This window comes from Neofelis nebulosa, chromosome 14 (genome assembly GCF_028018385.1).
Source record: "Neofelis nebulosa isolate mNeoNeb1 chromosome 14, mNeoNeb1.pri, whole genome shotgun sequence".
In the NCBI taxonomy this organism is placed as follows: Eukaryota; Metazoa; Chordata; class Mammalia; order Carnivora; family Felidae; genus Neofelis; species Neofelis nebulosa.
In genome coordinates, this window is record NC_080795.1 from 64,007,811 (window position 1) to 64,021,291 (window position 13,481).

At 38.1% G+C, this 13,481-nt stretch overlaps 1 protein-coding gene across 5 annotated transcripts in view; it reads left to right on the forward strand.

The window, feature by feature from the left end:
* Positions 1-13,481, forward strand: part of COL14A1 (collagen type XIV alpha 1 chain) — a 211,852-nt gene that overhangs the window by 123,516 nt on the left and 74,855 nt on the right. For all 5 annotated transcript variants that reach the window (XM_058698926.1, XM_058698929.1, XM_058698925.1 and 2 more), the window contains exons 32-34: positions 2,587-2,729; positions 5,970-6,079; positions 8,161-8,319. In XM_058698926.1, the coding sequence (XP_058554909.1) occupies positions 2,587-2,729; positions 5,970-6,079; positions 8,161-8,319 (412 nt within the window). The remainder of the gene's footprint in view (positions 1-2,586; positions 2,730-5,969; positions 6,080-8,160; positions 8,320-13,481) is intronic.

Here is a 13,481-nt window from a genome sequence, read left to right on the forward strand (position 1 = left end):
TGCCTCCACTTCTTCATGTTGGAGGGATTAGGCCTGGATCCTTGTTTTCCCTGTCCATACCCTGATGATCTTTTGAATAGTATTCAGCATTGTTTATATGCCAATGACTCCTAAATTTGTATTTCCAGTCTAGACCTATTTTCCCAATTTAGACCTGTGTGTGTAATGGTGTACTAGACATCTTGCTTGGATATCTAAATGGGCATTTCAAACTTTGCATGTTCAAGACCACATCCCTGACCCTCACTCCAGAACCAGCTTCACTTATTACCTTTTTCATCGTAATGACAACTACATCTAATTAGTTTCTCATGCAAAATATTTGACACTTGCTCTCATGCTCTATATCCATTCTACCGAGGAATCCTATTGTCTGTGCCTTCTCATCACCTCCATTGCCTTCACCCCATATGAGGCACTGGCATCTCTTCCCTAGATCACTGCAGCAGGCTTTTAATGCTTCCTGCTCCTACTTTTGCTTTCCCAGAGTCTATTCCCCAGGAAGCAGTCAGAGTGATTCTTTTAAAATGTAAATCATGCCATTCCAAAATCTGAAATTGATTCTCCATTCCCCTTGAATTAAAAGTCAAAGCTCTTGGGGCGCCTGGGTGGCTCAGTCGGTTAAGCATCCAACTTCAGCTCAGGTCACGATCTCGCGGTCCGTCAGTTCGAGCCCCGCGTCGGGCTCTGGGCTGATGGCTCAGAGCCTGGAGCCTGCTTCCCATTCTGTGTCTCCCTCTCTCTCTGTCCCTCCCCCATTCATGCTCTGTCTCTCTCTGTCTCAAAAATAAATAAACGTTAAAAACAAATTAAAAAAAAAAAAAGTCAAAGCTCTTGAATGGCCCATCTGGCTCAACCTTATTTGGGTACCTATCTTTGACTTTACTTCCTTCTTACCTGTCTCCTTCAGTCCATTCTCCAGACACATAAGGCACACTCCGTTTTGGTGTCTTTGTACTAGGTGGATGTCTTTGTCTTTGAGTTTTTCTTCAGATATAACCTTTTCAATGAACCTTTGCTCAAATGTAACCTTCTCGATGAGGCTTTGAAGTGAAACCGGCAGTGAGGACTTCAATTAACATTGCAAAATAGTACATTCCAGCATTCCCAATCCCTATTAAATGGCTCTATTGTTCTTGTTTTGTTTTTTGTATGGCATGTTTGCCTTCTAATACATTGTTTAATCCACACTGCTGGAATTTAATGCTTCTACAAAGAGAGGAACATTGTTGGTTTTATTCATTGACATAGCTTAAGTGCCTGTTACAATGTCTGGCACATAGTAGGCACACAATAAATGTTAGATGAATGAATGAACTAATATATAAACAAAATGAATGAAATGAAACATTTTTATCTATTCAAATCAAACTTTCATTTTCAAATTCATGCTAAATTCCCATATTCTCAAATTTATCCACTGTTATGGGGCTCCTACATGTGGGAAGGGCTATATTTGTTGCTTCAAGGAAAAAGTTTAAAGTATATAAGAGATCCACTTAATTGTTAGAGAGAGATAAGCTGGTGTTGCAGGTGTGGTTTCCTGGAGGCAGATCCAGAGGTGGAGACAAGGATGCAAGGAAGTTGACGTGGGTATACTCTCCTGCAAGGGAACAGAAAGAGGTGAGATGAGACAAAAGAGAGAAATGATGCTATGAAGCAATATCAGTGAGACTCTCAGTTGCTCCACATACAGGAGTTCTGAAAATGGAGCTACCTCGACTGGAATGAGAGGCTCTGGTCTTCATATGCCCTCAAACACCAGCTATTGAAACAGCTGCCAAAAAAAAGTTGGCATGACTTTGGGGGAGGCTTTTCTTCTGCTGAGGCAATTTTAGAAGCAAGTTGGTATTTGAGAGTTGTGTACACACATCACTCCCAGAAGCAGGAGTTACATATTCTCAATTCTTGAAGGTAGATCTGGAATGGTACATCCCAGCACGAAGCATGGACAAGAATGCAACTAACTACAACTTACAGTAGAAAGTGCAAATGTCTTTATAAAACGACTGTAGTTGAGATGAGCACTAGGTGTTATATGTAAGTGATGAATCACCGAATTCTACTCCTGAAACCATTATTACATGATATGATAACTAACTTGGACTTAAATAAAATGAAAAATAAATAAATAAAAAGTCTGTACATAAACATTATTTATAATACCAAAACTTTTGAAATGACTTAAATGTTTGATAAGAAGTGACCAGTTAGATAAATTACAGAACAGCCAGACAAGAAAAGATTGTACAGACGTTAAACATCATACTTTAAAAAAAAAAAAAAATTGAAGGAAATACGAATGGTGTAGTAATTGCTGCTAAGAAGAAAGAAGGAGTAGCATTATATAGATTGGAGAAATACTTACAGACATTCATATAGATTGGAGAAATACTTACAGACATTCTTTGAAAACTGGAGGGAAATGTACCGCATCAAAACAGTGGTCACCTCCATGGGATTAATGGTGATCTGTTATTTTTTTTTTCTGTTTTTCCTAAATGTTTTAAGTGTATTTGCTTTTATAATCAGATAAATAACTTTTTTTAAAGGGATGCAATAAATGTTTTTTTTCCCATTTTTCAGGTATTTGCATCCAGAAGGATTGCCCTCTGACTACACAATGAGTTTTCTATTCCGGATTCTTCCTGACACTCCAGAAGAGCCATTTGCTCTTTGGGAGATTTTAAATAAAAATTCTGACCCATTGGTTGGAGTCATTTTGGATAGTAAGTGTATCTATTTACATATTTGCACCCACATGTGTGAGTAGTGTGTATAACATACCATGCTGTCTTGCCTGTTTTGTGTACGATTGGCCTTGAAGAGCATGGGTTTGAACTGCCTGAGTCCACTTCCACAAGGATATTTTTTGGTAAATGTAGCACAATATTGTAAGTACATTTTCTCTTCCTTATAATTTTCTTCATAACATTTTATTTTCTCTAGCTTCCTTTATTGTAGGAATACAATATATAATACCTAGAACATACAGAATATTGTTGATGGACTGTTTGTGTTAGAAGTAAGGCTTCTGGCCAACAGTAGGCTATGTGTAGTGAAGTTTTGGGGAGTCAAAATTTACATGTAGATTTTCTGCTACTTGGGGTGTTGGTGGCCCTAACCCTCACATTATTCAAGGGTCAATTATATATTGTAGAGTAACTCATTTATCTTAAACCCTGAGTAAATACTGACAACAAATTATGTGCCAGTTGATTCATTCACTGATCCACTCATTCTTTCAACAAACATTCATTGAGTTTCTACTATGTGCCAGCGCTAGGCTCTGGGATTCGATAGTGGGCAAGGTAGAGAGAGAGAGACAATTACTGAGATAGTAAAGATTTTAGGAAGAGCAAAGTTGATGGTGGGGGAATGGGGAAGGCCAGTGGGAGGGGAGAAACCAGAATCATTTTTTGTACATGGATATGATAAGTGGAAGATTCTTCTTTTGGGGTTTCTTGACCCAGTTCCAGTGTGTGTGTGGGAGGGGTGTCGGGAGGGTGGAGAGTTTTGCACACAACATCAAACAGTTCTCAGATACCAGCAGGATGTCTGAGAATTCAGCTCAATTCTAATACTGTCAACCCAGACATAGCATCAGATTCCGTAGGTTAACGGTTCAGTCCCATAAGACTGTATCCTGCCACTCCTCTTTCAGACTCCAGTTGCAAGCCAGGCTGTTACCTGTGTTTCTGGTTGGCTACAAACAGAAGTTTTCCCGCAACACGCCCCCCGCCCCCTGCCCAAAGAAAATCAATCAATCAATCAATCCCAGGAGCTTGTCCTTGGATTTGATTAATTTGCTAGAGTGGCTCATGGAACTCAGAGAAACATTTTGCCTGCTAGATTACTGCTTTGTTATGAAACGATATAGCTCAGGGACAGCCAGGTGAAACAGATGCATACGGCCAGGTATGTGGGAAGAGGCACAGAGGTTCTATGCCCTCTCCAGGCATTCCACTTTCCCTAGTCTCCATGTAGTCAGCAACCTAAAAGCTCTCTGAACCCTGTTGTTTGGGTTTTTATGAGGTTTCATTAAACAGGCGTGTTTTATTAAATCATTGGCCATTGGCAATTGAACTCAATTTCTAGCAACTCTCCACTCCCAAGAGGTGGAGGAAGAAGTGGGATTGAAGGTTCCAACTGTAATCACAGGATTGGTTCTCTTGGAAATCAGCCCTCCATCCTTAGGTTGCCTAAGGGCTTTCCAAAAGTTACCTCATTAATGTAACAAAAGACATCTTTGTAGCTCTTATCACAGAAAATTCCAAGTGCTTTAGGAGCTGTGAGCCAGGCACCATGGACCAAGACCAAATACATATGAGAAATACTTATTTGTTCATCTGAATGACCAAATATATATCACAGTGCCTATTTCATATCCCAGAAAAAAATGCCAGATTTGCAGCAACATATTTGGGGAAGAATTCTGGGATGGGGATATAAATTTGCAAGTTGTATATGTGTGGCATATAAGCCATGATACTGTGTGAGATCATCTAGAGAGTGAGTGGGAAGAGAAGAGGTCTGAAGACAGGGGCATCCCATTGTTTGGAGGTTAGAAAGTTGAGGGGAGCCAGTGAAAGGAGCTTCTCAGTCACATGCTCTTGGATGTCACCCATGATGATCATTTAAGAGGATCATCAGGTTTTCAGTTAATGTCACTAAGTTTTCTAAAGACGTTTTTAGTTTAGGATTCCAATCAAGCTAGGAACCAAAATTTGGTGGCTATTGTTAGGTGCTAACTCACAGCCAAATATGATATTGTGAAAGCATTTTGCATATACTGAAACTAAGGGAAAGCCGTAGATTAAAGGGGTATAAATAATAAGCTCCCTATGCACATGAAACTTAAAAACCAAGAAATCTCTCAAAATGATTAAGACTAGCTCGTTCCCTTTGATATCACAATCAATAATTACCATGTAACCTAGGAATTAATTAGTGAAAAAAATGCCTTTTTAAATTTTTTGTGATATAATATTCCTTGTAACATGAAATCCTGAAGATTAGGAAGATTTCGTTTGTTTGTGGATTTAGTTTATTCATAGTAAAAGGCATGCTGGAATATCCCTCTTCTGGAACAGTATAAATTGCATGTCCTAGAAAAGCTGGTTGCTCCAGTGGGTCAATAAAGCAAAGGGTCTGGTTTCTAGGTCTTAAGATATGATTAGCTTTATTCTCCCTTTTTGTCTGCCTCTAGTCCCAGCTTCAGACAACCGTCCCTGAGCAAGGTGTTGGGGATGAAAGTACAGGGAAGAAAGTACAGAGGAAGAGTATATGTAGGGGCCCAGCCTCACCATCATCACCACATGGCTAACTGGCCAGCTGAAAGCCTAGGGCAACCCAAGGACTATAGATCATTTCTGTACTTACTCATCTCTCTGTTCTAAACACAGCCTTAAGGGACGCCTGGGTGCCTTCGTCGGGGCTCAGGTTGTGATCTCACAGTTTATGTGTTCAAGTCCTGCGTCAGGCTCTGTGCTGACAGCTTAGAGCCTGGAGCCTGCTTCAGATTCTGTATCTCCCTCTCTCTCTCCTCCTTCTCCTCTCCTGCTCATGCTCTGTCTGTCTGTCTGTCTCTCTCTCTCTCTCAAAAATAAATAAGCATTAAAAAAATTTTTTTAAATATAGCCTCAAAACAAAGGATGCATTATTTTCAGTCTTGAATTTTTTGTAAAAAAATTAAAAAAAATTTTATGTGTTTATTTTATTACTTATTTTTGAGAGAGAGACAGAGTGTGAGGGGGAGTAGCAGAGAGGGAGACACAGAATCTGAAGCAGGCTCCAGGCTCCGAGCTGTCAGCACAGAGCCCGACGTGGGGCTCGAACCCACCAACCACAAGATCATGACCTGAGCCAAAGTAGGATGCTTAACCAACTGAGCCACCCAGGCAACTTGAATTTTAGAAAAATTATTTACCCATTATAATACTTTTTAAACTTTATTTTTCTTTGATTAGATGGTGGTAAAACCTTAACATATTTCAACTATGACTACAGTGGGGATTTTCAAACGGTTACTTTTGAAGGACCTGAAATTAGGAAAATTTTCCATGGCAGCTTTCACAAGGTGAGTAATGCTTTGTACACATATTTTCTTTGTTTGCTGTGTGCAAAGCAACACAGACGTATATTCTTTATTCTATTTGTTGTGGACAAAGCAGCAGAGAAGTGTGAAAAAAAAAATCCCATGGAGCTTTGGATCTCATATTTTCATTGGAGTAAGAATTATCTGTGGGCTTATTCTGTTTTGGTAGTTCTAAGATGCGACCCCAAGCCATGCATTTTTATCAGGTACCCAAAAAGTGGTCCAGGCTCACACTTGGAGGAACAATTACAGGGTACTGTATTACTAGGAGGACAGTTGTTAATTTGCTACATGATGTGTGATGTGGAGAGGATTGCTGGTCTACCCAGCCACCAGTGTAGATGAAAGCCCAGTCAGCTAAATCATGTTAAAACGTGAAGATAGTTTGTACTGATATTTTTACACATATACAGATAACCCCTCACTACCATTATAAAAGTTATTCTGAGGAAGAATTTTGTAAAACCTGACTGACTGTAGTTCTCATTTCTACCTGGTATTTGTGATAGAATTCTGCCCCTTACTACCTCGTATCTCTGAAACACTTAGTTTTGGGGTTGCAAGAGTAGATCCCACATTTACTGTTTCCTTTGTGCTTAGCAAATGACCCCACTGATCTCTGGGCTGTGAAGGAATGCAGTCTGCCAAGACCACAGGGAGAGCAGCGTTTAGAGGTGGTGCTGCAAAAAGCCTTGCCTCTTGACCCTCCTTCTTGTGTGTTCAGTGAAGGAAGGGATGTTGCAAGCAGTCTTCCTCTTGGCTTCTGTCTCCTGACCTAGATCACGGTCAAGTCCTAACTGACACAACTTTGCTACTTTTTGGAGTTTCAACTACCATAGCTGCATAAGAACAACTGCATACCAATGTTCTTAATCGTCTTTGCACAAAAAAAGTTGCATACAAAAAACTGTTTATGTTTAAAAGAACTGTACAACCAGAAGTAAAGTATCTTAAAAACATGAGATGCAGGTAGAGATTTATTAGTTCATGATTCAAAATAGTTCCATTAGCATCTCTTTGGATTTATTGTCATTTACTCACCACATTCCTCTTGGTATGATTCGTTCTTGGTTAAGCAGAGTCTATTGCAAAGCGGTCAAGAAAAATTATAAGGGAGATGAAAGCATGTGAGATCCGTGAGTATTAAAAACCACATGGCCGGGGGTTCCTGAGACTGCTGCTTTGGATTCTGTGTCTCCCCCTCTCTCTGTTCCTCCCCTGCTCGCTCTCTCTCTGTCTCAAAAATAAAAAAGATAACACACATTTTTACAAATCCTTACAAAGAATGTATACACTCCTGAATATATTACTATAGATCTGAAAATTCTAGAAATTTCACTTTGAGAAAATTGTGCCACACATTAAGCCAAAAGGCTTTATTTCTTTTGGTCCTGGAGTCACCAGAAAGAATTCCTCTTTCCTCTTTAGATTCTACATCTCCTCTCTTCATCTTAAATTAAATAAGTATTATGAAAATGAGGTTTGCGAACAACTGGAAGGTACCATAGATAACTTTTGCTGGTAAATCAGTTAGCATTTTTATTTTAATATTTTCATGTTCATTTCCACGTGCATTCAGAAAAGTAACTAGTGCACCCATCCTGTCATTTCAGGATATTGCTGCTTTAAACATGTTTTTAAATTTTTTTAATGTTTATTTTATTTCTGAGGGAGAGAGAGAGAGAGAGAAAGAGAGAGAGGGAGAGGGAGAGAGAGAAACAGAGCATGAGTGGGGAAAGGCAGAGAGAGAGGGAGACACAGAATCTGAAGCAGGCTCCCAGGCACCCCAGGATATTGCTGCTTTAAAGAAACACTAGATTGGGAACGCTTTTGAAGTCATTTTGAAAGAAAATGTTAATTAAATAAAGATAGAAGTGCTACCTGAATGTGGGACAGTCATGGTGGTAGTAAAAGTAGAACCTTTCTCTTGTAGCAAAATGCATAGTGCCAGAATTCCTTCCCTTCCCTTTCCTACTTTTTAGTGATGAATCATGCAGTTATGTAAGTTTGGTTGATATTTCTTCCTGCCTCTTACCTCCTGAAACATCTTTACCTTTATCCAGATACACATTGTTGTCAGCAAGACTCTGGTCCAAGTGGTTATTGACTGCAAGCACGTGGCTGAGAAGGCAATAAATGCCTCAGCTAATATCACGTTGGATGGTGTTGAAGTCCTGGGAAGAATGGTCAGATCAAGGGGACCAAATGGAAATTCTGCACCAGTAAGTGGATAAACAAGTGAAGCTGTGCTGTTATAGGGGGAAAACAAGGGTTTTCCTGGGGGGAAATTTGGTAAGAGAATGGATGGATGGATGGATGGATGGATGGATGGATAGATGGATAGATAGATGGATGGATGGATGGATAGATGGATGGTTGGGTAAATAGATAACAGCCTCTTTAAATGAATGAAAATATACATTCAAAGTTCTTGGCAGTAAACCTCTGCTGTATTGTAATAAGGATAATGTTCCAGGAATTAGACTAGTATGTTTTCTAAAGGCATTTTAAAATGCATATGGTAAAATATTCATCAAATGGTTTATGGCATAAATGGTTTGTTAATGAGAATTGAAACTGTAAATCAGACCTCTAAATAAGCAAATATAAATTCGTACAAAATATATGACTATAATACACAGGAGATTTATGTAAATTTCTCATTTGGGTTAGATTTGGGCATTTTTAAATGAGATTTTTATTATTGGTAATGTGAAGTTTACCCTTTAATCATTAAGTTATTTAAGTAACAAATCATTTTAAGACAATATATTTTCATCATATAACATAGAATTTAAGACTAGGAGACTTCCAATCGGCAAAGAAATCACATTCCTTTCTTTCACTACCCACAAAAAAGAATAGTATACACAAGCTTTTGTTTTTACACCTTGTGTTCACAGCTAATTAGCGACATTCTCTAATTTGAGTCATTCTATAATTAGAACCAATTAGCCTAGAAGGCATTTTATTCTTGGAAGCAATTCCAACTATTTTAATGAACATTTCTATGTAACAGAATAATCAAGTTAATTATGAGTCACTATTATTGTCTTCCGCTTTCTAGATTTGTAGAACTAGCCAGCAATATGGAACTGGAGAATGCCTTGATGGTTTTCAAAGTCTTTCTAAGCTGAAGATCACTTTATACAAATGAAATCTTCTAGTATGTCAAATAAATAAATAAGATTAAAACAGTCTCATGCTAATTGAAGGGGAGAGAGGACATGGAGGAGCAGGTGTCCCCACCCTTCAAAGCAGTTCTGTTCAAAACAGTTTCAGAGTGGTCAAGTGATTTCCTCCGGGACACTTCGCTATTTAGTGGCATTTCTCTTTGTAACAATACAAGGGAAATCTTTGTGTATATAGGGAAACCTTAATGCTTTCAGACCTTGAGAGATGTGTGCTGATTAGCTTAACAATTAGTGTTGATGTGTCTTTAAAAATACTTTTGTTTCTACTTTCCTTTGGAGAAGCATGGATTAGATGTTCAGAAAGAGAGACTATGAAAGCTATGGAAGGCTCTCTTATTTTCGGTTATGGTAAGGGACTTTTAAGAATGCTTACATTAGTGCAATTGTTGGGTCATAGGGTAATTCTATTTTTAATTTTTTGAGGAACCTCCATATTGATGGGCAGTAAGGAGTGTTGGGATGAGCACTGGGTGTCATATGTAAGTGATGAATCACTGGGTTCTACTCTTGAAACCATTACTACACTGTATGTTAACTAACTTGAATTTAAGTAAATAAATTTTTAAAAAGTATGTTTACATTATAACCTTTTGCAAGGATAGTGCCCAAAGTGGAGAAGGAAGCCCCGTGCTCCTCCCAAAGCTGAAGTCAAAACAAAGGCTTTGAGGGCCAAGAAAGCAGTGCTGAAAGGCATCCACAAACACATCCACACACATACACACACACTTCCTAACCTTCTGAGGGTCCAAGACATTGTGTCTCCAAAGGCAGCCCAAATATCCTCAAAAGAGTGCCCCCAGGAAAAACAGGCTTGACCAATATGCCATCATCAAGTTCCCCCTGACCACCAAGTCAGCTATCAAGAAAATAAAAGTCAACAACACACTTGTGTTCATTGTGGACATCAAGGCCAACAAGCACCAGATCAAACAGACTGTGAAGAAGCTATATGGCATTGTCTTGGCCAAAGTCGACACCCTGATCAGGTCCAATGGAGAGAAGAAGGCATATGTTTGAATGACTCCTGATTATAATGCTTTCAATGTTGCCAACAAAATTGGGAACATCTAAACTGAGTCCAGCTGGCTAAATCTAAATACAGGTTTTTTTTTTTTTTACCATAAAAACAAGAATGTTTACATTATATTGAGGAATTATCAACTCTTAATGTTTTGTATTTCATACTGATTAAGAAACACACCATCTTCTGCTTCACAGAAGATACCTTTTGATAGCACACTCCAGAATTTATAAGTCTCCATAATTAGCAAACTAAGGATATCTTGTGGGGATAAATGGATGTCTATAGATAGATGCTTGGATGGGTGAACGAATAGACTGCAATTTAAGAAAGAGAAACAATGCTAGCTGTTTGAGATTCTGGACCCAAGTCACTTAGTACTATTATTTTTTTTTTCATTTTAGAAATAATGCATATAAAATCCCTGACACATAGTGCCATTCAATGAAGAGCGGTAGTTATTATTAATGTCAATATTACCTCCTCCACCTTACCTTTTCTAAACCTCTAGTGCTTGTTTAACACTCATTTATTTGTAGCCATCTATTATGTTCTTGCACTTCTATTTATATACATTTTCCCCCTCTAGCCAGAGTATAAATCCCTTAAAAGAGATACCATGCCATGGTCTTCATTTACAACTACCACCTTCTACCCCACATCACAGTATCTAATAAATTCGGATCAAAGGAATAAGCTCTCAAGACATACTTGATAGACATTAAGTAGAATGTCATCTATTTGAATTATATCGTGTCTTTTCTTAAAATGTTGTTTCGTATATATTGTATTCCATATGTGGCATTGATGGTAGTCCAGTTATATATATATCCTACCTTCTTCTAATTTGTATTTTAAAATTACAGTTTTATAATTATAATTACAATAATTACATTTCAAATTACGCTATCTGTAATAATTGTACTCCAAGTATATGACCAATTATATATCAAAGAATTTATTTCTGAAAGCAAACGTGCCTGTAGGTTTTAAATCTACGGGCAATAAATCTTTACTTTTGGGCACGAAAGAAAAGCAATTAAACAGAGCACCCTCTGTGGTAACTTCCAGCCAGTAGCAGACAAAGGGGAATTTATGGAAGTCAATAATTAAAGAGTTCTTTGTAAGGCTCCCAAGGAAAAAGTTGTGGCTTTTGTTAGAATCTGGAAGTCTACAAAGGATCACTAAATAGATTTTCAGTGTGCCCACTTATTAAAGAATTTGAATTCGTTGAAATGGATAATATTAGATTAGATCTCAAGAATGTGATCGGAAACTCACTTGTTCTTTTGGGTGATTACTTCATTGTTTCAGTGCAAAGCAAAAAGAGGTTTCAGTATGCAGCTTTCAACTTAGAAGTCACAAATTACTAACATAATTTTGATAGATATCTGTACCCCTGTACTCAGCAAAAGGGAACATGTAATGTGCAAGTATTGGATTATTCCAGGTGGAGTAATTGTCATATAAGAGAGATGAGTAGTTTATAGGCCAGCATTCTCTAGCAAATTCAGCAGTGATTCAAAAAATGCCAGATGATGGGAAAACTATAATATTCAGTCTTTAAAGAAAATAGATTCTTCTTAAACCAAAGTTGAGTGGAAGAGAGATGAGTGGATTTAGGGATACAGTAACTACTGTATTAAAATTGCTCACATTCGTAATAAAAACAGCTTGTGTTCAGTAATGTGAGATTTTATAGTTCCTAGTGGGACTAAGCTAAGAAGCTGGCTTAACTAAGCTGTCAAAACACATGTGGGAAGAAACCTAACAACTGTGCTTCTCCTTTCTGTTCTCTCTCCTAAGAAGTTTCTTCTATCTTTTTTGATACCTGATAAAATTATAATGCTGCCAGATGATCCTAGAAATATTTTCAGCTTCCTGGCATGTGATCATGTTCTTTGTGCCTTTCTTGCCCCCTTTCCAAATCTAACACATATAACTATCCAATTGACATTTCTTTAGTCCTCTGCTATATAAATAAACATGAGTACAAGTTATATTATGGAGTTTTTTTATAACATAATTTACTGAGTTAAAGCTTTTATGTGGGAATCAACAGTAGACTAGTCAATGATGGTATAGAAACAAGTGTTTTAATTTTTTTAATGTGTATTTATTTTTGAAAGAGAGAGAGAGAGAGACCGAGTGTGAGTGGGGGAGGGGCAGACAGAGAGGGAGACACAGAATCCGAAGCAGGCTCCAGGCTCTGAGCTGTCAGCACAGAGCCTGATGCAGCACTTGAACTCACCGTGAGATCATGACCTGAGCCAAAGATGGACGCTTAACTAACTGAGCCACCCAGGCACCCCGAAACAAGTGTTTTTAAATTACAAGAAAATGATCATGTTTTCATATGAATTATGTATTTTAATCCTTAAAATAATAGTAGCTCATATTTATTGCATGCCTACTATGGACCAGGCAGTGTGTGCTTTTCTGAGATTATCTTGTTTAATCCTCCAAAAACTGTAGGAAGAGATCCTTATATTATCCCCACTTTATAGATTCAGAAACTGAGACTTCAAGAAGTTAGAGAGGGATCCCCTTTCAAAAAGTGAGGAAAGCAAGATATGAGACTGTATGTGACTTGCCCAAGATTACCTGCCTGCCTTGGTAAGCTCTCTACCACTGGGTCAGACTGATTCTTATAGAATTTAAAGCATAGGAGGGGGTCTGGTCTGTGCCTATGCCCTGTCTGTTCACCAACATATTCAAAGACTCATCATTATTTAAATTCTGACCCTGAAAGTAAATGCAGTCAAGATGTCCTCCCGAAGGGATGCCTACACCTAAACAATTTAATTACAACCAATAGGTACAACAGCTGTTAATTTTCATCTCCTCATTTAATTAGTGCCATTATGGTTTCCCTTAAATTCAGTAAATTGACTGAGACCAAGTAAGACAACCATGCTCAATAGCTGAGAAGGGGTCAGTGCTTAATAAATCTTAGCTTTGAGATGGAGTCTGTAAAAGTTAAACACCAGCTTAAAGCAGAAGATGACTGAGGTCCTCAGTTGCTCTTTCCCTAGTATTCCTGTGCAGTGTAAATCTCTCTAAGTATTTGTATAATTTCAGGTACAGCTTGACTTCAAGTTATAAGCTTAGTTATGCAATGCTGGAGAAAAATCAGAGGATAAAATCTGGTTATCAGTGGAAAGTTGAG